Consider the following 25844-nt stretch of genomic DNA (forward strand, 5'->3'; position numbering starts at 1 on the left):
CCTTTGGCTACCTGCTACCCAAAGATATCACAAGTCCATCCCAATCCAGAGTGATCAGAGAATGGAGATATTTTTATTAACTCATATTTAACATCATCATTGATTCCTAGTCTAAATATATCCAAAATATCTACTGCTTTTTAACACAACATATTGAAATTAAAGTTCAATAAAAGCGTGGCTAGTGTTACTTATATATAGAAGGGGTTAAACCAAATACATTTGAAATAGTATCACTGCCAAACCAAGTTTACTTAATTCACAAAAGAATCACAGAACCCAGGAAGAAATTTCTCTTGTGCTTAGAACTACTCTCCCCTCAAACACACACAGAAACACACACACACACACACACACACACACAGAGACACACAGAGTTCGCCAGGTTGCTATCTGTTCTCTGTTTTATTCATTCATCTGTCCATCTAAGAAATATTTGCTGGACATTTACTATATGCCAGACAGTGGCATATTATATTGAGATGAAAAACAGAAAAAATGGTCCCTGCCCTCATGGAACTTGGTCTAGAGAATAATTAAGATGTAAACGCACAAATATTTAATTAAAGACTATGATAAGCTGAAGGAACAGAGCAGGTTCTAGGAGGGGTTGACAGGGCGACCTATCCTCGACTGGGGCTCCGGGAAAGTTTCGGTGAGGAAGAGACGAGGAAGCTGGACCTGAAGAGTGAGGAGGACTTGGCCAGGAGAGAGCAGTTCAGGCAGAGTTCAGCATGGACGACTGCTTTGAGGTGAGAAATTAGATATATCTGAGGAAAAAAAAAGAATGCTAACTAAACAGGAGAATGGCTCTGGAAAAAATGAGAGGCAGGCCGGGGCAAGATCATATAGGACCTTCTAGGATGTGCTGGAGACTTTGGTTTATTTGAAGTACAATGACCAGTCTTGGAGGTTTTGTAAATGAGAGCATGCTTATGAGAGATGGCGTGGGGGCAGGGAGAGTCAAGAAGCAGAGAGGGGTGATCTTGGCTTTAAAAGCTCACACTGAATGGAAAGAATCACAAATCACCAGGACACAACAAGAGCAGAAACTGAGAGATGAGCTAGGAAGCCCCTGCTGACACCCAGCCCAGAGGGGATGAGAGTGTGGACTAGATGGTCGCACTGGAGATGGAGGGAAGTGGGTGGAATTGGGACATATTCTGAAGAGAGAATCAACAAGACTTATTGATACTTTAGAGGCAGGAGAATGAAAAAGAAACAGCATTATGAGAGACTCCCAGGTTTCTACCTGAACAAGTGGATGGATGGACCAAGACATACCCCCATCTACTGAGAAAGAGAGGGGGCAGTTTGTGGAGAGATATTAACAGCTTAACTTTGGACATGCTAGGTTTGGAATGTCGGTTAAGACATACAAGCAAAATGTTAAGCAGGGTATTGGAGATCTAAGTCCGAGACTCAGAAGAGAGGTTTGTCTAGAGATTAAGTTTGAGAGCCACAGGTGAACAGATGAAATTTAAAGCCATGGGAATACGCACAATACAACTCCATCTCACTATCTCCATGGTTACCAGCCTGGCCAAAGCCACTGTCATCTCTTGCCTGGATGACTGCAACAGCCTCCCTATAGGATACCTTGTCATTCCATGGGCCCAGAGGAGTGTCTGGGGTATACAAGGTGTTCAATGAACAAAGGAATAAATGGGTGGGATTCCTTAGGCGGAAAATGTAGAGTGAGAAGAGAGCTCCTGAGCTCTGGTATGTCCATGAGTACTCCAACATTTAAAAGTTGTGTAGAAGAGGAAGCAACAAAGGAAACTGAGAAGTAGGAGCCAGAGACGTGAAGAAAACCAAGAGAAGGTACTATCATGAAAGCCAAGAAAAAGCAGTATGGTAAGGAGGAAGTGATTAATTCTGTTGAACTGAGGGTTTTTTTGTTTTGTTTTGTTTTTTCGGAGGAAGATTCACCCTCAGCTAACATCTGTTGCCAATCTTCCTCTTTTTGCTTGAGGAAGATTCACCCTGAGCAAACATCTGTACCAATTTTCCTCTATTTTGTATGTGGGTCGCCCCACAGCATGGCCGCCAACAAGTAGCGTAGGTCTGCGCCCGGAGAACTGAACCTGGGCTGCGCCAAACTTAACCACTAGGCCACAGGGCCAGCCCCCGAACTGAGTTTTAATATGATGAGAACTGCAAAGTGTCCATTGATTTTGGCAATACAGTGGTGACTGGTGACAACGGGCAAATAATGAAGCTTATGAACACTTTCATCTATCCACACTCCCTTTTGAAGCCCCACTGGATTTTTTAAAAAGGCACAAACCCACAAGAACAAAAAGAATTTCAGAAGCTAAAGGGAAGGCAGACAAGAAGCAAAAGACAGGGCTATGCCTTATGGCTGTATAAGGGGCTGTAGCAACTAAATCAGCAAACTCAAGAAAGTTGATCCTAAGCCAGCAATGAGAAAAACAAAGAAACAATTCAATTTGCCCTGCAGAATCCCCCAAAGCTCAGATGTTGGCGAGCCCATGTTATCTCTTTAATGGGAGGTAAAAGTGAAAATGAAAACAGAGGGTTGTCTGCAAATTTAAAAAGTAGGTGGACTCCCCGTTCCCCTCCTCTACCTCAACAGAAGACTGGAAGCTTCATTAATTCAATGAAAAGGGTAAAATAGAGACGCCCTGGTATGGAGGATACCAGATACAGTTGAGGGTGCAGACACCACGCTAGGAATAAAGGAATTAATAGGAATTAAGTGAAAGCATACATATTAAAATGTTGAGATCCTGCAGCTATGCCAACACAATGCTGGTATCAGGGATATATTTTAAAAGAAACTCAATTACTTCCCCACCAATGAACCCACTTTAAAGGAAATTCTAAAAGAAGAACTTTAGGCAGAAAGAAAATAATCCCAGACAGACGAACAGAGATATAAGAAGGGGTGAAAGGCAGGAGAAATAGTAAATATCTGGACAGATCTAACTAACATTGACTTTATAGAACAACAACAATAATATTTTATGGGGTTTGAAAACTAGAATTAAAATATCCAACAATAAGAGCATATAAGTTGGGGGTTGCTAAATGGCCTGTGTTATCTGGGAAGGAGTAAAGGTTTGAGAAACATTAGACTCTTCTTAGGTAAGGATGCATGCTGTAATTTCCCAGGGAACTATTAACAGAATAGAAAAAAGAATAAAAAACTTTTAAACTAGAAAAAGGCAAAAGTTGAATTATGCAATCAATCCAAAAGAAAGCAAGACAAGATAAAAATAAAATAAAATAAAAAAGGAAAGACAAATAACTAAATGCAATAGCTAAAAGGCAAAGCCTGTCAAACTAGATTAAGAAACAAACCAACTATATGCAGTTTATAAGAAACACCTCTGATACAGAAAGGTAGAAAACAAAAGTACTGAAAAAGTTATGCCATGTAAATAGCAACCAAAAATGACCTAGAGTAGCTATATTAACATTAGGCAAAAAGCATTTTTAGAGATAAAGAGGGTCTCTTTATAATGATAACAGGGACATTTCTCAGGTATTATACACCTTCATCTAATAATATTGCCTCCAAACACAAAGAAGAAAATTTACATAACTAAAAGGAGAAATAGACAAATAACCATAGGCTATTTTAAAACATCTCTCTTGCAACCAAAGTGGACAAAAATATCAGTAAAAATATAAAAATTTTCCAAACTTGACCTAACGCATGTGTATAAAATACTGCACCCCAATCCTGGAGAAGAGACATGCTTTTCAAGCACACACAGAACATGTGCAAAAACTGACCATATACCGAGTCATAAAGCAAGTCTCATTAAATTTCATAGGACAGAGAACATCAATTATGTGCTCTCTATTCATAATGCATTTATGCTAGAAATCAGTCTCCAAAAGATAACTAGAAAATTCCTATTTGTTTAGAAATTAAGAAATGTATTTCTAAATAATCCATAGGTCAAAAAAGAACCCATAATAGAAATTAGAAAACACTCTAAATGCATGGTAACAAAAATAATACATGACAAAATTAATGCAATGGACCTATAAAGAAACACAGAAAAGAATAAAAGCTGAAAATTAATAATCCTAAATAAATGGACAGATATACCATGTTCTTGGGTTGGAAGACTCAGTATTGATGAGATGTCAATTCTCATCAAATTGATTTTAGTCAATGCAATTTCAATGAATAACTGAACATGTGGGAATTTTAAATTGTTTTTGTTGGTGGTGACTTTGTGCGCACACGTGTGTGTAACTATGTGTGTGCACATGAGCACACAGGCAAGAATGTGTAGAATTTGACAAGCTGGTTCTAAAACTTTTATGCAAAAATACAGATGACCAAAAATAGCCATAACATTCTCAAAAAAGAAGGACTTATTTGACTGATATCAAGAAACATTACAAAGTAACAGTACTTTTAAGACTGTGGTATTGGTGCAGGGATAGACAAAGAGATCAATGGAAAAGAAAACAAGAGTCCAAATACAGACCTACACATACATGATAAAGGTGGCACTACAGTGGACAATACATGTTCTTTTCAATAACTGGACTGGGACAATTGTGTCCATATGGAAAAATATAGAAATAGACCCTTAACTCACACCATACACAAAAATCAACTCCAAATTAATTACAGTCCCAAATATATAAAAGGTAAAACTCTAAAGTATTCACAAGATAATATAGATTATCATCATGACCTGAAGGTAGGAAAATATTTAATAAGATACACACCCAAAAAACTAACCATAAAGGAAAAGTGATAAATCTGACTATAAGAACTTGTGTTGATCAAAAGAAACTACAAAGAGAATGACAAGACAAGTCACCGAATGGGAGAAAGAAAAGATTAGCAACACATGTAGCTGACAAAGAACTTCTATCTAGAATATATAAAGATCTATTACAAATGAATTATAAAAAGAGAACCCAACGAAAAAATGGGCAAAATGTTTGATCAAGCACATTTTACATACACACACATACATAATCCAAATGGCAAATCAACCTTTTAGAAGATGCTCGGCCTTGTCAGTCACGCAGGCAATATTAAATGGGATCTGTGGTCTTAACTACAGTGGAAGCATGAGGGAGGGAGGAAAGGAGGTGGTACAAAGAGCTAAATCCTCATACCATAAAGTAAATAGATAACATCAAAATTTTATATATCAAGAAACAGCAGCAAAGCTTATTATTTAGATATACAAAAGCAACTACTAGAAGAAAGAGCTATGAAAAGTGAACTCAAAAGTGCAGAGGGTGAAGACAGATCTCATACCCCTACTCAACACTTTCCGGCTTTTAAAAAAAGCCAATGTAGATGTATTATTTTGATGAATAAAAAATATAGGAAAGGAAAAAACATAAAAATGGGGGAAAAAAAGAGTGAATGAGAGGTGAGGAGGCAAGGTCAGGTTAATTAGATAATTCTTCAGAAAAACTGCCTGTGAGCAGGAGCAGAGAAACAGCATGAAAGAGCACAGTGTGGTTTTATTTTGTAATCTGTATTATGCCCCTCTGCTCTGGCTACTCAGAACACCGGGTTTTAATTTATGGCTCACATTAAAAATTGAATCCCTAGGCTATAATGCTTCTCCATTTCTGAAGATTCACCCGTCATTTTCACTATGCTCTGATATTTTACTATGTATCTCATATCTTATTATGCATATTTTATATGCCTTTAAAATCTAATAGGCCTTAATAAATAAAACTCCAAAGAATTACTGAATACACATAATACTAAACATGTAATATTTTATCTTTTCTTGACAATTTAGAGGAGATTCTGGGATCTTGCAATGCTTCATTAATTATCTTTATAAAAACCAGTTATCTTTACAGATTATCCACAAATATTTTCAGTTTACACTTCTGAGTAATTTCTCCGTTACCAGAACACGTTACTGTGGCTTCTCTGCACGTGTCTGTCCCCCGTGACCCGTCAGCAGGCAGTACAGGAAAGTGGCTGGGAGTCAGGCACGCACCCAGTTCACATTCTGGGTCTGACTTTTAGGACACGTCACTGAGACCCACTCAGTTTACTTCCTCACCTACCAAACAGGGATATGTACTAACAGTGTCTGCTTCATGGTGCCGTTAGGGTTAACTAAGGTCATGCACGTGAACACACAGTAAGGACCCGATAAGTGGTTCCTAAGAGAAGAAGTGAATGAGCAAGTAAACACCTGGCATGGAAGGTGCCACAGCACAAGACTCAGTGAGCATGAACCACACGCGGCACATCTGCTGAGCTGTGCCGTGCTGTGTTGCAATACTCTTTTAATTTTTCGGTCTTTGCTAAAAGCCAAAGACTAGTGATAAAAGCCTTTTTTCACTAGAACATCAATTGAGGGAATATAAAAGTAAAACTGTGGGTGAATTTCTTTTTTCATAATAAATCATCTTTTTGATCAGGAAATGCAAGATCTGCAATTGCCCCTAAATGTCCTTTTACTGCTTTCCTGTGACAGAAAGCTTTCTTCTTTTCTTTTTTTGGGGCTAAAAAATTTCAAAACTCTCCATATAATGAACACAGCCTATAGTGCTTGATTATAATGCAATGCAGCAAACCAACTTTGTTTTACCTTGAAGAGCAGTCTTCTGAGGCTGTCTGTCTTTCACTGACTGAGATTTTCTTCTATCGCTAATCAGACAAATGATAGTATCTTTAGCACAAATAATAAGCATTTCTCCATCTACTTACTTTGAAACACACGATTTTCATCAGCTCCTTTTCTCTTCTTGACAGAAACCACAGTGAGGGGAATTTTATTTTTAAAATGCCCCTCCTCCTCTGTCTCCTCCATCCTAGGCTGGGCTCTTCACTGTCTCCCATGGGATTACACTCCCAAAGTCCTTATTCACACCCCCACACATGCAATTAGCACATGGCCATGCAGCAGCCAGGGCAAGGGACTGCGCTGAGTTTGGCTCTCACCAGGGAAGTTCTTGAAATTAAATAGATTATCTCTCAAACCTCAATAGGCTGTATCAGATCCCTGGTTACTCATCACTGTACTAGATCAGTTTCCTACAGTGCAACTACTGGGTGAAGTAGTAAGGGTAAATAAGTTCCCTGCAGAACACCCTCTGGCAAGGGTGGTCAACCCAGGTAAGGGCCAGAGCCAGAGCCCCCAACTTCAGTAACAGAGAGTCACAGGATAGAACCCGTCAAAAACGAGAATTTGGTGCCACTGAAATGTTTCTCCCTACTCCTGGGGGCTCAGAGTACTCCTCGTGCTTCTATGTCGCTAAACAATTGTTAACCATGGTTCTTCCTGAGGACTGGATACTTAGAATTGCTATAGCAAAAAACTATAGCAAAAAACTAAAATTTTTTACATTTACTCCAAGGAACACACACAGTTTGGAAAAGTGACATTGGTGACGTGCAGCACACACAGGGGCCATGGATGAGCTGTCTCTGCCCCAGAGTTTTAAAGCACTTTTTAGTAGAAAGCTGGTTTAGAGTGTCCTATTCACCTTGAAAACTCTAGCTCACTACACTGCATAGGCTGCAGGAGTGATGGTCCAGTACCCTAACTGTGAGAAAGTGTTCTTAGGAACAAGCAAACAAGAATGCCAGCCAGCTCTGTAGGGAATGAACACCAGGAAAGGGACTAGTTATGCTAAGGCCCCTGATTGTGAACTAATGCTCAGTGATTCACATGCAAGGATACAGGGGTTACTGTCATCGATGCTGCAGCTGTCCAGGATCAGTGGAATGCCATCCAGCTCATTTACCTAGAGAGAACAGAGAAGACAAATTTATACACTGAAAACAGCCCGGGTAGGGTCAGTTATTACAGATGACTCGTTTCTCCTGTTTTATTTCTGTAATCACTGCTATAATATTGTCTGTGCAACTTATATCAACCCAGAAATATTTAAAAATTGCCATATAAACAACAAGTGATACATTATTTTGCTTTTCACCCTTCCTCAAAAATGTTGGGGAAATTGGGTAGCCATATAAAAAAGGGTAAAAGTGGATCTCTTCCTAACACTGTTCACCAGGATAAACTCCAAATGGATCTGAGTTTATTATAGTTTACTAGTACTACTAAGTGAATTCTTTTTATAAGCTAGGAGTAGGAAAAGCTTTTCTGTCTATGATTCAAAATCCAAAAGCAACAGGGAAAAGGTTCTAAAATTTGACATATTTTAAAAAGGCAAATGAAAACTGGTAAAAATATTTGTAAGCTATCACAGGCAAAGGGTTAATATTTTAATATATAAAGAACCAGTAAAAATTGAGAAAAGACCAACAATCCAATAGAAAAATGAAGGAAATACATGAACAGAAATGGCACAGAAAAAAAAGAAATCAGATGGACTGTAGAGATATCAGAATATGCTCAATCTTGTTCATAATAAGAGAAAGGCAAATTATTATTACCCTGAGATACCACTTCTCACCTGTCTCAATGGCAAATAACCAAGTTTGACAACATATGCTAGCAGCGCCCTCATACACTGCTAGTGAATGGTAAATGGTACAACCCCTGTGGAGAGGAACTGGGCAGTATGTAGCAAAATCACATGTGTCATTTACCCTTTGACCAAGTACTCCCATTTCTAGGACTGTAGATCAAAAATACACTATCACATGAAACGGTGTTTGCACAAGGTTATTCATTGCAGGACAGTTTATATTTTTATAACAGTTTTATGGAGATATAATTTACATACCAAAAAACTCTTTTAAAGTATACAGTTCAGTGGATTTTAGTATATTCCCAAAGTTGTGCAACCATCACCACTACCTAATTTTAGAACATTTTCATCACCCAAAAAGAAACTCTATACCCATCAGTAGTCACTCCTCATTTCTTTCTCTCTCCAGCCGTTAGCAATTTCTAGTCTACTTTCTTTATCTATGGATTTGCCTATTCTGGACATTTCATACAAATGGAATCATTCATTATGTGCCCTTTTGTGACTGGCTTCTTTCACTGACCATTATGTTTTCAAGGTTCACCCATGTTGAAACGTGTGTCAGCACTTCATTCCTTTTTATGGCTGAATAATACTCCACTGTCTGGATAGACCACATTTTATTTATCCATATATCTGTTGATAGACATTTGAGTTGTTTTAACCTTTTGGCTATTATGATAATGCTATTACAATCATTTGTGTACATGTTTTTGAGTGATCTATGTATTCAATTCTCTTGGCTACATACCTAGAAGTGGAATTGCTTAGCCATATGGTAACTCTGTATTTAATACTTTGAGGAACTGCCAGACTTTTTCTCAAAGTGGCTGCACCATTTACATTCCACCAGCAATGTATGAGGGTTCCAATTTCTTCACATCCTCGTCAACACTTATTACTGTCTTTTATTTTAGCCATCCTAGTGGGTATGAAGTGGTATGTCATTGTGGTTTTGATTTGCATTTCTCTGATGACTAACGATGTTGAGTGCAGTACAATTTATAACAGTGATCCTGGAAACAACTCAAATGTCCACCAACACAGGCTGGTCAAATAAACTATGGCACAAATACAAAGACTTCAATGTAGATGTGAAAATGAATGGAGAAGATCGCTCTTGTGCTGCTATGGAGGGATCATCAGGATATAATGGTAAATGAAAAATGCAAAGTGCAGAACAGGCTCATATGTGAACATTTTGTGTAATAAAGGAGAAATATATATTTTTTCTTATATTTCCAAAAAGAAACAATGAAAGGTTAAATAAAAAACTAATGGTTATCCACAGGGCAAACAAGAGAACGAGGCAGAAGAGACTGGAATGGAGGCTAGAGGTCTGTGAATGTACCTGGTTGTACAATTCTGACTTTGGAATCCTGCATATATTTTATGTAATTTTTTAAAATTAAATTTATAATGGATGTTACCTAGACTTATTGCAGTGATTATTTCACAATATATATAAATATTGAGTCATTACGTTATACACCTGAAACTAACATAATGTTATATGTCAATTATATCTCAATAAAAAATTAAATTTATAAAGTTATAAAAACAGAAACAAATTAATCTGACGACATGTAAAACAAAGAAAAAATATTTCACAGAATTGAAGTATTTTGACTTTATATCCAAAGCTCATAGAGAACTGCATAGAAATCTTAAAACTGCATTCAGTTGTCTCAGCATAATAATATTGGTATTGTTATTTTGAACTGTTATTTATATATTTAGTCTAAAACAAATGGGAATTACTATCTTCAGGAACCAAGATTTTCAGCATAAAAAAGTATCATATCAAAGAAGTTAATTTTACATTTAAATTAGAAATATTAGCATAAATTCATAATATAATTTTCTCTTTCTAAAAAATATTTATTTCCTAGCTGTTTACTGAAAAGGCCTAGAAGACAAGCCAGTAGCAATGAGCATTCCCAGTGCAAGATGAACTATTCTAAATACCATGTTCCACTGAAAGAAAACAGATGTCCAATAGACTGATGCACAGACTTGCTGATGAATCACTATTACTGATCATTCTCAGCTTCACAAAGGCAGGGAAGAGAATAAATCTAATTTCTATAATTTTTTCTAGGCATGGGAGGTAGAGTGGGAAATGAACTACTATTTAATAGACATCTAGCATATATTAGACAATGATAGAGACTTTAATGATTTCATTTAATTCTGACAATGCCAGGCGAAGTATTACTGGTTCCCTTTTATAGACAAAGGAAGTAAGGCTCCCTATGGTCACTAACTCATAGGTGCTATTCACAGTGAGGTCTGGAGACCACTGTCAGTCTGCAAGAACAGACAGCAAGAGGGAAAAGTAAGAAACTGTGCTAGCAATTTAGCACAGTTACGCTATGTCTACTGAATCTTATAATAAAATTTAGGCTTGAAGTTTCTGTCTTTTTAAAATTTTTATTTTTCTAGTAATTCATTTATATTATATTTTATAAACATGTTGGTTCAGGATGGTTTAGAGGAAAGATAACCGGTTCTTCAGCAGAGACAGTTTGAGAAGCACTGGCATGGAGGGTTAGACCACTATAGAGGGTTGGACCTGGAAGGGATCATGTGTTTGAGAAGCAAAGGGGGAAATTTTACAGCCAAATTGGTAGAGGCCTCACCTGAGATTGTACTCAGAGCTTCCCAATGCAACCCTCACAGCCCACCTCTCTTCTGATAAACTGCCATGCATCTACCAGCAGGATGGGGTGCTAACAACGAAGTCTCCAAATGGGAAAGGAGAGCTGCTGCCACACGCATTTGCCTCGGGGTGAAGAGGAGAGATCCAGAAAAGGAGCAGAAAAGGAGCAAGGGCCTGGTGACTGGCACAGACAGGAAGGAATGTCAACTGATCTTCACCAGCTCTTTGCCAATATGTAATTGAAGCTCTTCTGGAACGTGGATGTGTCTCCATGCCAGAATGAGCGTGGTGTTCCCGTTCATGGTTTGGGATATAGCATGGAACTCACAGGGAGGGCCTCCTTGAAGAAGTGACATTTAGCTGCAGATGAGATGAACGAACAGGAATTAAATGGACAAATAAAGGGGACTGTGAAGAATCTTTCGGGCAGGGGGAAGAGCATGTGCAAAAGCTGGGAGATCAGAAGGGACATGGAAGGAACTGGGAGGCCACGTAATGCAGTGATTAAGAGTGAGTACTGTGGAGCCAGCCTGCTGGGTCAAAGCCTGGTTCTACAGCACTTCTGAGTTGTGTGGCTTTGGGCAGGTCATTTAACCTCTAAGACTTAAGTTTTCTCACCCGTAAAATGGGGATGATTGGGCCTACTTCAAAGGGTGATTGTGAGAATGGAGTAGATTACTATGTATGGCCAGCAGAGAGTAAACGCTAAACAAAGGTCGGCAGGAGTGATGGCAATAGTTGGTAATATTCGTGCTGTTAACTGGAGGAAGTTCAGTTGGCTGGAGCAAGGAGTTCAACAGTAGCTCCTGAAGGCACGAGGGAACTGGAGGGTAACCTTCACATAGTCGAGTTTGCAATCCTACTCTGAATTAGGCAAAATTGTAAATTTATTTTCAAAAACAATTGTTTTTTTGGTGAGAAATAACAGTATTCAGGATCTATTATGCAACACAAGAAAAATATCTCATTTTTCTGGGGGGGGGAAGTAGAAGTCTCAGATATGCTAAATGGGTAAGATTTGCTTTGAAGTAAATGAAATCTCATACTAAAAATTGAAATTTAAGCAGGAAATAAGGGTGAATTAAAGAGTTCTTGAAAATCATGGTTACACTAGAGTCATGGCTGAATTGAGGGTATGCTTTCCTAGATAAATATTTCTCATTCATGCTGCTGCATTATGAAATGATACAAGATAAATTCTTATAGGAATTCATAAAATGTTTATACATAAATGAGCTATTCTAGACAAGGATGACAGTGGCATTATGACAAATACATAATTATACACTTAAGAATGAACACAGGTTAAGGTCATTAGGAAAAGAATATGTGGATGCAACCCCTTCAGGAGGAGTGACTGGCAGTACAATTGTGTTTTCACCAAGCTCAAGTTTACTGCTGCAGCCACATGTGCTGAGCTCATGTCTTGGGGTAGGGGAGAACAATTAGGAAATTAACAAGTTTTCCTCTGTTCGCACTTCATAAAACAAGGAAGTTGTTTGTTTTCTTACCTAACATGTTGGGAATTGATTCCAGACCCATAAAAAATGAGTCACAAGTTGTAGTCCATACCAAGGAGCCAAGCTCAGTCAACGCTTTCATGAGGTAGCACATCTTAACAAGACAGTAAGTCTGGCTTAAACAAACTAACATTTGGCCTCGGGAAATAAAGTGTAAACAGAAGGACAACTAATTGATATGCTAATTATTCTCTCCCACTTTAGCCAATAATCTCAGAGAATGTACTCTGCAAAGTGTGCAGGCCCAACTCTAATACCATCTAAGCTCCTTTGGGAAAATATATTAGGTTGACAGAAAACAGAGCCTCAATTATTCTGGCTGCTCTCACACTGAGTGGTAAATACAAAAATCCAAAAACCTGAAGAAAGGCAAGAGTACAATATCAACATAGGGCTGAATCTCCTATTTAAATATATAGAGAATCAAGGGGCTGGCCCGGTGGCACAAGCGGTTAAGTGCGCGTGCTCCGCTTCGGCGGCCCAGGGTTCACCGGTTCGGATCCCGGGCACGCACCAACGCACCGCTTGTTAAGCCATGCTGTGGCAGCGTCCCATATAAAGTGGAGGAAGATGGGCACAGATGTTAGCCCAGGGCCAGTCTTCCTCAGCAAAAAAAAAAAAGGAGGATTGGCATTGGTTGTTAGCTCAGGGCTGGTCCTCCTCACAAAAAATGAATAAATAAATAGAGAATCAAGCCTAACTTACACTTGGTAAAAATGTGTTCATAACATAGCCCCTCGAAACAAATGCACACACACACAAACAAAAAGATCAAAAGAGTCCTCAAGCTGAAGTGAATCAACGACCAACATGGGTGTGGCAATGCTCAAATAAGGTTTCTATCTAGGGATGAAGCCATCCGCAGGCATGCTGACGGCCAACTCAGAAGGACCACAGCCCAGAGGCGGATGCTGGATGAAATGGACTATCTTCTATGAGATGTGAATGCATCTGCCCACGGGATGAGGCTCAATTACCATCCCAACCACTCAGAGGGAAGAGGGATACTTTTGGAGGTAGACAGATCTATAAGAGAATTCCAGCTCAGCTGTTTTAGTTGTGTAACCTTGAGGAGGTTTTTAAACTTCATTAAGCTTCGATTTTCTTATGTGTAACTAGAGGGTCATAGCCACCTCACAGGGTTATAGTGAGGATGACATGAGAAAACATTCAGGGCCCGGCCCCGTGGCTTAGCGCTTAAGTGTGCGTGCTCCGCTGCTGGCGGCCCGGGTTCAGATCCTGGGAGCGCACTGACGCACCGCTTGTCAGACCATGCTGAGGCTATGTCCCACATACAGCAACTAGGATGTGCAACTATGACATACAACTATCTACTGGAGCTTTGGGGAGAAAAAGGGAAAAAAAGGAGGAGGATTGGCAATAGATGTTAGCTCAGGGCCAGTCTTCCTCAGCAAAAAGAGGAGGGTTGGCAAGGATGTTAGCTCAGGGCTGATCTTCCTCACCAAAAAAAAAAAAAAGTTAAAAAAACAAAAAAGAAAACATTCAGCATGGCACCCAGCACATAATAAGGACATAGCAAACAGCAGCTATTTGTAACATCATTTTCACTTCTGAGCTTCTAACAGTTTCCTTTACCACCCACTCTTGAAGGGGCTGGACACAGTAATCCTTCACCAACCACAAGTTGTCCTATAGCAAAATTCCAATATATGAAGAGTCACTTCTACAATCACAGGAAATTTGTAGATAGGGGTTACTCTAAGTTAGTACCATGTTTTTCTTGACTGTCTCATGAGCTGGGTGCACCTTTGGGTTACTCATTTCCATCCGTACTCCTCTGCTGGCTTTTGCCTTACACAATCAATTCTGTCTCGCAAAAATACAATATCATTTATCTCTATGTTGCATTTATTTCCATGATGTGTGTGCAGCTTAATACTGGGCATTTCATGATTGAGCTGCTGCTTCTGTTCCCAATGCCAGAGGAACAATTAATGGTGTTACTCAAGAAGCAACAAGAATGCACATAGCCTGCATTTTGCAGACAATCTTTCTCTAGGCCAGTGGTTCACAACCTTGGCTTCACATTAGAATCACCTGGGGAGGTTTCAAAAAGCACCAATGCTGTGGTCCCAATCCCAGAACAAATCAATCAGAATCTCTGGGGGAGAAGGCTGGACATCAGTGTCTTAGACCAACTCTTCAAGGTGGTTCCGATATGCAGCTGAGTTGAGAACTCCTGATCTACACAAAATCCAAGAGCACCCACTGAGCCAAAGTTTTTGAGACCTGCCCCAAACCCTAAAAGAAACTCCTAAAATGGAACACACTGCCTTAACATTCTTCCCCTCTGGCACTTTGTTTTCTTTACTTCTAAAATGAACTTGGTTGAGATATAACTTACATACAGCAGACAGCACCTACACCTGTGTAACCAAAGACAAATCAAGACACAGAACATTTCCCTCGCCCCAAAAAGTTCCCTGTGCACCCGTGCCATCACTGCTGCTCATCCTCCAGCTTCAGTCAACTACTGATCTGCTTTCTGTCACTCCAGGTGTCTTCTGTCTGTTCTATAACATAAAACAAATGAGACCGTATCAAAAGAAGCCTTTTTTAATGTGTTTGAGATTCATCCACGTTGCGTTACATGTATCAGCATTTGGTTCTTTTTATTTCTGATTCTGAACACAGTCATGCACTGCATGATGACGTTTCGGTCAATGATGGACCACATATTCGAGAGTGGTCCCACAGGATTAGTTCCATACAGCCTAGATGTGTAGTAGGCTATACCATCCAGGTTTGTGCAAGTTCACTCCACGATGTTCACACGATGACGAAATTGCCTGACGACGCATTTCTCAGAACGTGTCCCTGTCGTTAAGTGACACATGACTGTATACCACCATTTATTTATCCATTCACATGTTGATAGACATTTCAGTTGTTTCCAGTTTTATCTGTGAAGAATAGAGGTGCTATGAACATGTGCGGTCATGTCTTTTTGCGGACACACGTTTTCACTTCTCTTGGGTCAATACCTGAGAGTGAAATTGCTGGGTCATATGTTAAGTGTATGTTCAACTTTATAAGAACCACCAAACTATTTTCCAATGTGATTGCTCCATTTTACATTCCTTCCAACAATGTAACTGAGTCACCCCAGATCCTTATCAACACTTGGTATTGTCAGACTTTTTAGGTGGCATCACATTGTGATTTTCATTTGCATTTCCCTGATGACTAAGGATGTGGGGCATCTTCTTAAGTGCTTATAGGCCATTCTTATATCTTCTTTTATGAAGTGTTGTTCAATTATTTTGCCCATTTTATTAATTGGGTTGTTCTTTCTTATTGAGTAGTAAGAGTTGTTCACATAGTTTAGAGATGAGTGAGTCCTATGCCAGATACATGTATTGCATATATTTTCTCCTAGCCTGTCTTTTCATTTTCTTAATAGTGTGTTTCAAAGAGTATAATTTCTTAATTTAGATGAAGAACAATTAACCAATTGTTTTTCACGATTAGTGCTTCTTGTGTCCTAGGAAACCATGGTTCACTCCAACACATCCACAATGTTTTCTTCTATGAGTTTTATAGTTCTAGCTTTTATATTTCCATTTTAAATCAATTTTTGAGTTTGGTGTAAGATAAGGGTGAGGTTCTTTTTTTTCCCATAAGGATATACAATTGTTCTAGTGCCATTTGTTGAAAAGACTATCCTTTCCCCATTCAGTTTACTTCTGGACTCTCTATTCTGTTCCACTGATATATACATTATATCTATGCCTACACCACACTGTCTTAATTAGCCTTATAGTAAGTCATGAAAGAAGAAGTATAATCTTTCAACATTTTGTTTTTCAAAATTGCTTTGGCTATTGTATTAGTTTGCTAGGGCTGCTATAACAAAGTACCACAAAATTGAGTGGCTTAAACAATAAAATTTATTCTCTCACATTTCTGGAGGCTAGAAGCCTGAGATCAAGGTGTTGGCAGGATTGGCTCCTTCTAAGGGCGGTGAAAGAGAATCTATTCCATGACTCTCTCTGAACTTCTAGTGGTTTGCTGACAGTCTTTGGTGTTCCTTGGCCTGCAGATCTCTGCCTTCATCTTCACATGGAATTCTTCCTGTGTGCAAATTTCCCTTTTCTCTTTTTTTTTTGTGAGGAACATCAGCCCTGAACTAATATCCGATGCCAATCCTCCTCTTTTTTGCAGAGGAGGATTGGCCCTGGGCTAACATCTGTGCCCATCTTCCTCTACTTTATGGGACGCCGCCACAGCATGGCTTGACAAGTGGCGTGTCGGTGCATGCCTAGGATCCGAACCTGCGAACCCCGGCCGCCGAAGCGGAGTGTGCGCACTTAACCACTGCACCACCAGGCCGGCCCCCTCAAATTTCGCCTTTTAAAAAGGACACCAGTCATATTGGATTAGGGTCTACCCTATTCCAGGAGGACCTCATCTTAACTAATACATCCGTAACAACCCTATTTCCAAATGAGGTCACATTCTAAGGTACTGGAGGTTAGCCCTTCAACACATGAATTTTGGGATAACACAATTCCCATGACAGCTATTCTACGTCTGTCATATTTCCATATAAAGTTTAAAACCAGCTTGACAATTTTTACAAAAAAAGCCTCCTGAAATTTTGACTGGTATAGCATTTACTCCAGAGATCAACTTGGAGAGAACAGATATCTTAACAATATTGAGTTGTCCATTAAATGAATATGGTAGACCTCATTTAAATTCTCTTAGCAATGCTTTATGGTTTTCAGAGTATAGGTCTTGCACATCTTTTGTTAAAATTTATCCCTAAATATTTCGTGTTTTATGATGCTATTGTACATAGTACCAAAATTCTTTTTCTAATTATTCTTTACTAGTTTTAGATAATATAATTGTTGTGTATGTATATACACACATACACATTTATACATATACATATCCTGTGACCATTCAAAATTCACTTATAATACTTTCTTGTAAATTCCTTAACACACATGATCTTCTCATTTATGAATAAAGACAGTTTTACTTCTTCCTTTCCATATGTATGTCTCTCATTTCTTTTTGTTGACTTAATGGATTGCTTAGGACCCTCAGTATAGTATTAACCAGAGTGGTGAGAGCAGACATTCTTGCCCTGTTCCTGATGTTAGGGGGAAAGCAGTCAGTCTTTCATCATAAAGTATGAAATGAGCTGCTGAATTTTTTTAAATAGATGCCCTTCACCGAGTTGAGGAAGTTCCTTTCTACTCTTAGTTTGCAGCAAATTTTTATTAGGAATGAGTATTGAATTTTGTCAAGTGCTTTTCCTTTATCTATTGAGATAATCATACTCTTTTCCCCTTTTATTCTGTTAATAAGGGGGAATTAAAGTGTTTGGTTTTCTAATGTTAACTTGACAGTGCATGGCTGAGATAAACATCATTGTTCATGATGCACTATCATTTTATATTGTACCGGATTCAACTTGCTAGTATTCTGAAAAGGATTTTTGTGTCTCTGTTCACAATTCTGTTCATGTTCATGTTTTTGTAGTTTATTTTTTTCCTTGTAAGGCTTCTGTATGGATTTGATATCAAGATGATTGTTGGCCTCATAAAATAACTTGGAAAGTGTTCTCTCCTCCTTTATTTTCTAAAAGAGAAAGATTGGGTGTCCTTTCTTTCTCAAGTGCTTGATAAAATTCACTATTGAAACCATGTGTGCCTGGAGACTTTGTTGTGAGAAAGTTGTTAATTACATACTCATTTTTAAAAACATAGGCTATGGAGATTTTGTTTATTCTTGATTCAGTTTTGGTCTTCTGTTCTTGAGAGGAAATTTTCCATATCATCTGTCAAAATTTTTGGCACAAAGTTGTTTATAATATCCCCCTACTATCCTTCTAATGCCTGTAGCATCTGTTGTGATGCCCTCCCTCCTTCATTCCTGATATGGGTCATTTGTATTTTCTTTTTTTCTTGACAGACTTATCAACTTTATTGATCTTTTATTCAGCTTTTGATTGTACTGTTTTTCTCTACTCGCTGGTCTGTTTTCTACTTCAGTGATTTCCATTCCTATTTATTATTTCTTTTCTTCTAGTTACAATACCTTAATTTGCTCTTGGTTTTACCATAAAGCTTCTTAAGGTGGAAACTAAGATCACTGATTTTAAAGATTTTTTGTTTTCTAACTTAAGTATTTGAAACAATAATTTCCCCCAAACTACTTTATCTCACAAATTTAGATTATGTTGTGTTTTAATTTTCATTTAGTTCAAAATATTTTCTAATTTCCATAGGATTTGATCTTTGACATACGGGCTATTTAGAAGTGTTAATTATCAAATATTTTAGGATTTTAAAGATATTTTATTGCTATTGATTTCTAATTCAATTCTGTTTATAGTCAAACAACATGCTGTTTGATTTTAATTCTTTTAAATTTATTGAGATTAGTTTTATCACCCAGCCTATGATCTGCCTTGGTGAATGTTCCATGTGTATTGCAAAGTACGTATATTCTGCTGTTGGTGCAGTATTCTATAAATTTTAATTGGTCAAGTTGGTTGATGGTTTTCAAGTTTTCTACATTCCTTCTAAGTTTCTTTCTGCTTGTTCTAGAATTTACTGAGGGTGCTGAAATCTCCAATTATGATTATAGCTCTATTTCTCCTTTCAGTTCTCTCAGGTTTTGCTTCATGTATTTGAAGCTCTGCTATTAGCAATATATGTTTAGGTTATGTCTTCTTGATGAATTGACCCTTTAATCATTATGAAATACCCCTCTGCATACCTAGGAATATTCCTATTCTCTAGTCTATTTTGTGTGATATTAATATAGCCACTCCAGCCACTCCAGCTTTCTTGTAAGTGTTTACATGGTATATTATTTTCATTCTTTCATTTTTAATCTATTTTCATCTTTACATTCAAAGCATATTTCTTGTAGACATCATATAATTGAGTCTTGCTTTTTTAAATCCAGTCCAACAGTCTCTGTCTTTTAATTAGAATATTTAAGCCACTTACTTTTAAAGTACTTAACAATATGGTTGAGTTTATCATTCTGCCATTTGTTTTCTATTTGTCCTAACTGTTCTTTTTTTCCATTTATCCTCATTTCCTGACCTCTTTTAGGCTAAGTATTTTTTTAATATTCTACTATTTTCTCTACTATTGGCTTATTAACTACCTCTCTTTCCTTTTTTAAAGTGGTTGCTCTAGGGTTTAGAGTATGCATCGTTCACTTGTTGCAGTCTATCTACAAATAACACTACACTATTTCACATACAATGTGTACTCCACTTGACATCTGGGCAACTGCTCTCATACGTTTTACCTCTAAATATATTATAAACTGCAAAATACACCACTATTATGATTGCTTCAAAGAGTCCATTGTATTCTAAATAAATTAAAAAGTGAGGATAAAAGTATTTTATTTTTACCCACATATTTAACTGTTCCAGTGCTTTTGATTTCTTTGTATAGAAACAGATTTCCACCTGGTATCATTTTCCTTCACTTTGCACAGCTTCCTTTAACATTTATTACAGCACAGTTCTGTTGACGACAAATTCTTTCAACTTTTGTTTATCTGGAAATGTCTTTATTTTTTTTAATTAATTAAATTTTGTTTTGCAGAGGAAGATTCTCCCTGAACTAACATCTGAGCCAATCTTCCTCTATTTTGTATGTGGGTGGCCGCCACAGCATGGCTGATGAGTGGTAAAGGTCCACGCCCGGGATCCGAACCTGTGAACCCAGACTGCCAAAGCAGAGTGTGCCGAACTTTAACCACTATGCCACAGGGTCATGCCCTGGAAATGTATTTATTTTGCCCTCATTTTTGAAGGATATTTTGGCTGGGTGTATAATTCTAGATTGACAGGTTTTTTTTTTAGCATTTTAAAGATGTTATTCCGTTGATTTCTGTTTTGCATTATTTCTGAAGAGAAGCCTGCTATCACTCTTATCTTTGTCCTTCTTGATTGACAGGCAAAAATCAGTGAATTAGAGAGTAACAACAGAGTAGAAAAGATTAACCAAAACAAAAAGCTGGTTCTTTGTAACATTAACAGAATGGAAAAATTCCAGGAAGACTGATGAAAGAAAAAAGAGAGACATCTATTTAAAAAGAATAGAATGAAAAGAGAGAAACAGGTATATAAAATATAGATAAAATAATAAAATATTATGAACTTAAAGAAAAAAATTGAAAATATAGATGGAATGGGTATTTTTGAGAAAAGTAAAAAACATCAAAATTGATACTACAAATACAAAGCTTGAATAGAACCATTATTTAAATATTTAAATTTATATAATTTAGGGCCGGCCCCGTGGCTTAGCCATTAAGTGCGAGTGCTCCATTGCTGGCGGCCTGGGTTCAGATCCCGGGCGCACACTCACGCACTGCTTCTTCGGTGTGCTGAGGCCGTGTCCCACATACAGCAACTAGAAGGATGTGCAGCTATGACCTACAACTATCTACTGGGGCTTTGGAGGAGAAAAAATAAATAAATAAAATCTTTAAATTTATATAATATAAAGACAGGAAAATGACCAAGACTCACTGCCAAAAATAGTCAAAGATCCAAACAGCTCTCCAAGTGAGTACTATCAAATTCTTAAAGTACAGATAATCTATTACATATATAAGTTGTTTGAAAACAATAGAAAAAGACAGAAAGCTTCCCAACTCATTTTATGAGGCTACTATGGCTTGGTTCCAAAACAAGGATAAGACAGGTCAGTATAGAAAAATTATAGGCCTATTTAACTTATGAACATATACCCCCTTCCTGCCGCCACCAAAAAAGAAAATCCTAGAAATACTATTAGATCAACTAAATTACACATGCCACAAAAATTCATCATGATCTTAATGTAGATCAGAAAATCTATAATGTAATTATCATCATTAATGTACTAATAGTGATGTCAATATCACAGAAAAAGCATCTGATAATGTTCAGCACCTATTTATGATTTTTTTAATTCTCAGAAAACTGAGAATTTTTTTTAACTTGAAAAAGGCTATGTTCCAGGGCTGGCCCCGTGGCTTAGTGGTTAAGTGCGCATGCTCCGCTACTGGTGGCCCGGGTTCAAATCCTGGGCGCGCACCGATGCACCGCTTCTCCGGCCATGCTGAGGCCGCGTCCCACATACAGCAGCTGGAAGGATGTGCAACTGTGACATGCAGCTGTCTCTTGGGGCTTTGGGCAGCGGGGAAGGAAGAGGATTGGCAATAGATGTTAGCTCAGAGTCAGTCTTCCTCAGCAAAAAGAGGAGGATCAGCATGGATGTTAGCTCAGGGCTGATCTTCCTCACACACACAAAAAAAGGCTATGTTCCAGAAACCCATAGTAAATATCATACCTAAGAGAAAATTTAGGTGGATCCCAAGACCAGAAAAAAACACACGGATACTATCTTCTTACTCTGATGTAGAGAAATAAACTCAATGAAATACCACAATTTAAAAAGGTCTTTGTTCAGAGCATTCTGTCTCTAGAAATAAGAGAGAAGGGGTTAGAGGGGAGTGAAAAGTGTTTCAGTCTTACTATCAGAACAGAAGCAGTGGAAGACGGAAAACAAAATGAAGCAACCAGGCTGATTTAGATGAAGGAAGAGTGAATTTTTTTCAGGAGCAAAAGTTGAAATCTTAGAGGACAGATTACCCAGATACAAAATGGAAAATAATTATCTAGAAGTTCAGGATAAAAAGATCTAAAGGGAAATGAAAATGCACCTCGTCCTACCTGCTCGTGAAGTGAATTTTAGATGAGGAGTAGACATTTAGCTGTCATCAGAACAGAAACTGTGATCGGGCCCTGCAAACCCAGGAGAAGAGCAACATGGTCTCGGCTCACTGCAATTACTCATCCAAAGGAGCACAGGATCCAAGAAATCAATGAGGAGACTCCTTCCAAATGTCATGGCCACCAACTGTTACAGACTAACTGAAATCCCAGTGAAGCAGAAACTAAGATTTTCTACATTGACCCTTTTTCCCTCAGACATCATAGACTTTCTGCTATTTGGCAACAAATACTCAATGCTGGTTTCTGGGGACATACTTTTGCTTGGGGTAACTACCAGAATTGGCTTGTTTTCTAACTTTGGTGTGGGGTGCAGTGCTTTGATAAACCTGTCCCATTAACTTTTTTTAATTTTAAGAAGTGAGGCATATCAGAGCTTTGGCAGTGGGATTTGTGAAACTGCAAGACACCAACCCAGGCTGCAGCGGTTAAAAGAATCTTGACCCCATGCAGACATTAAGAGCCTCTCCAGCTGTGATTAAGTAGAATAAGAAATCGGAGAGGATATATTTTGAACCTCAACTTCTTTGAATTTTAACTCATACGGGCAGAGAATTTGACTTCAATGTCTTTGGACTTTAATTTAAAATGAAATGTAATCTTTGGATTTTAATATCTCCCTGGGAATTTGATAATGAAATAGAATTAATATTCAAATACAGAGTATCTCTTGTGGGCATTTTATTATTATAGTGAATTTAGGCCTTTCACTGGAGTATCTTAATATGGAATGAATTTTCTGCCTTGAGGTCAAAGTGATTTTGGAGTTAATTTAATTCATGTATTGGTCTGACCCACTTAACAGTCTTCTGGGGGCAAAATCTCCACTCCCCACAGTAGTCCAGGAGAAAGAAAGGAGCATGGTTGGTTTAGGCAAGTGTGGCCTCACAAAGGTCGGAGCAGAATGGTCCTGACAAACTAAGCTTCTCTCTAAAGAAGGTACACACCCCTGGCCCTACACATTAGCAGAACAAGAACAAAAACAAACAGAATGCTGAGAGGGGTAGAAGATTCCTCTCCTTCCTTTATTAACGTAGTATTCCTCAGCTTCTCTAGGTTCTTCATGGCTCCTTCCCAGGGCAGTGACAATCAGACTAGCGAGTCCTGTTGTATGAAGTGCATGGTATAAATAGCAGCTATTTGTTTGTTAGACTCTTTCATTAGACCCTGGGGTTTTGAGTTGCATGAAGCATGTTTCATTAATTCTTGCATCCCTTGCCTCGCCCTTAGATATCAATAACTATTTGCTGAAAAAAATACATATGTGTAAAAGGAGGTAAAACCCCATCCACACATGTGCCAGTATACAGGTCAACAAGGTCCCTGTGCTCATGAAACTTAGCAGAGAGAGGCATGCAGTGAAGAGGGTGCACAAGCCAGAAACAAGTAAAGAAATACAAAACATTTTTATAGATTATGAAAATTCCTATAAAGGCAATACACAGGAAGATCAATTAGATAGTGATAGGGGAGGCTCTGTTTTAGACAAAGTGGTGAGGGAAGACTTTTCTATAAAATGGTAACATTTGAACCGAGACCCCAGTCATGAAAATGGGGCAGGCATTCAAAGATCTAGAGGGAACCAAAATCATTCAGGGTAGAGGGAACCAGAAGTGCAAAGACCCTCAGGTGAAAGAGTTGAGCACATCTGAGTGACGGCAAGGAAAGAGGTAGCGTGGGTAAAATGCTAGGAGACGAGGTTGGAGAGGAAAGAGCCCACGGAGTAGTGGTTCTCAAAGCAGGGTCCCTGGAGCAGTAGCATCAGTGTCACTTAGGAACTTGTTCTTCAGAAATGTAAATTTCTAAAGAACTGGGCCCTACTCCAGACTGCTGAATCAGGAACAGTGTTTTAACAAGCCTTTCAGATAATTACCATGCATGGAAAATTTTAAGAATCACTGGTACACAGCAGTGGTTCTCAATCTTTACTGTGAATCTAAATCACCTGGGGAGCTTTTAAAACTAGGGATGCCATGGTCCCACCTCACATCAACTTAATCTGAATCTTGGGGGTGATGGTCCAGGCATACATACATATATGTGTGTATTTATTTTAAAAGCTCCCTAGGTGATTCAGCAGGGTAGAATATAGTCTTGAAGGTAAGGAAAATAATTTAGATTTTTTTCTAAGTGTAAAATGAGTCTTTAAAGATTTTAGGCAGGTGAATGAAATAATCCAATTTGGATTTTTAAGAAGATGACCCTTGGGCTGGCCCTGTGGCTGAGTGGTTCAAGTTCCGTGTGCTCCACTTCAGCGACCCGGGTTTGCGAATTTGGATTCTGAGCACGGACCTACACCATTCACCAGCCATGCTGTGGAGGCATCCCACATACAAAAGTAGAAGGCAATCGGCATGATGTTAGTGCAGGGCTAATTTTTCTCAAGCACAAAAAGAAGATTGGCAACAGATGTTAGCTCAGGGCGAATCTTCCTCACCAAAAAAGAAAAAGAAAAAAAGATGACCCTGACTGCCATATAAAGAACTGGGTGGAAATGAACAAGAGTGGCACCAGGCAGGCCTGTTAGGAAGCACTGGAGCAAGTGAATGGAAAGGTGATGCAGGCCAGGACCACTGCGGTGGCCGTGGAGACAAAAGAAGCAGGCTGAGGTGGGATACATTTTACAGGTAGATCAACAGGAACTGCTTTCTAGAATGGTCGGTGGTAAGAGAAAGAGGACTCACAGACTCTAAGTTTGCGGTGAGCTGGATGGGAGTGGTATTATTTACTGAGCTAGAGAAGAAAAGACGTGGGGTGGAGCTGGGGGAGTCAAGAGCACGATTTGGGACATGTTAGGAGTGAGGGGCTTGGAGACATCCAAGTGGACGTCGGCAGTTACATCTCCTCTATTTCAGACAGAGAGAACGTGAGCTGCTGTGTACCCTAGTGTGGAGGCCAGGCAGCAGGTCTGGGCTCGAGAGGCAATCTGGGTCATCTGCACACTGATGGTCTTCAAAGCCCAGGAACTGGAGGTCTCTCAGGAGGGGCTGAGTGAAGGGCTCAGACCAAGTCCTGAGGTACTGAATGTTTAGAGGTCTCAGGAGAGAAATTCTTGTGCTCCATCTATAACCTTGGCATCATCACCAAATATCATTTCATCAAGAGGTTTGAGTAAACCAATACTAGATAGTGTAGGCAAACGTAAGCACTCACTCCCGATGGATTAATTTGTAAGCAATATGAATATTTTTTTCCCTAGAGGGAGACGATAACTGAAAAGGCACAGAGACAAAATTTTCCTTAAAAGTTACAGTGATCATCAGATTATTGTCCCCTGATCATTTTTCAGGGTAACTTCTTTTAGAAGCTTATTTCTAAACCAAATTATACCATGGGCTGTGACATATGCAAGTTTCTTACCTTGTTTTGTTACAATTATATAGGAATAACACAGATAACACACATATACATACCTTACTAACCTGAATACAAAATATTTTAATTC

At 38.6% G+C, this 25844-nt stretch overlaps 1 protein-coding gene across 2 annotated transcripts in view; it reads right to left on the bottom strand.

Annotated features, from left to right (window-relative positions):
- The window catches only part of ATXN10 (ataxin 10), a 186043-nt gene that overhangs the window by 24745 nt on the left and 135454 nt on the right, over positions 1–25844 (bottom strand). For both annotated transcript variants that reach the window (XM_087448747.1, XR_015556327.1), the window contains one exon: positions 7671–7734. In XM_087448747.1, the coding sequence (XP_087304873.1) occupies positions 7671–7734 (64 nt within the window). Of the gene's footprint in view, positions 1–7670; positions 7735–25844 lie in introns of those variants that run through there.

Source organism: Ceratotherium simum, chromosome 25 (assembly GCF_057802395.1).
Source record: "Ceratotherium simum simum isolate JZ-2026a chromosome 25, ASM5780239v1, whole genome shotgun sequence".
In the NCBI taxonomy this organism is placed as follows: Eukaryota; Metazoa; Chordata; class Mammalia; order Perissodactyla; family Rhinocerotidae; genus Ceratotherium; species Ceratotherium simum.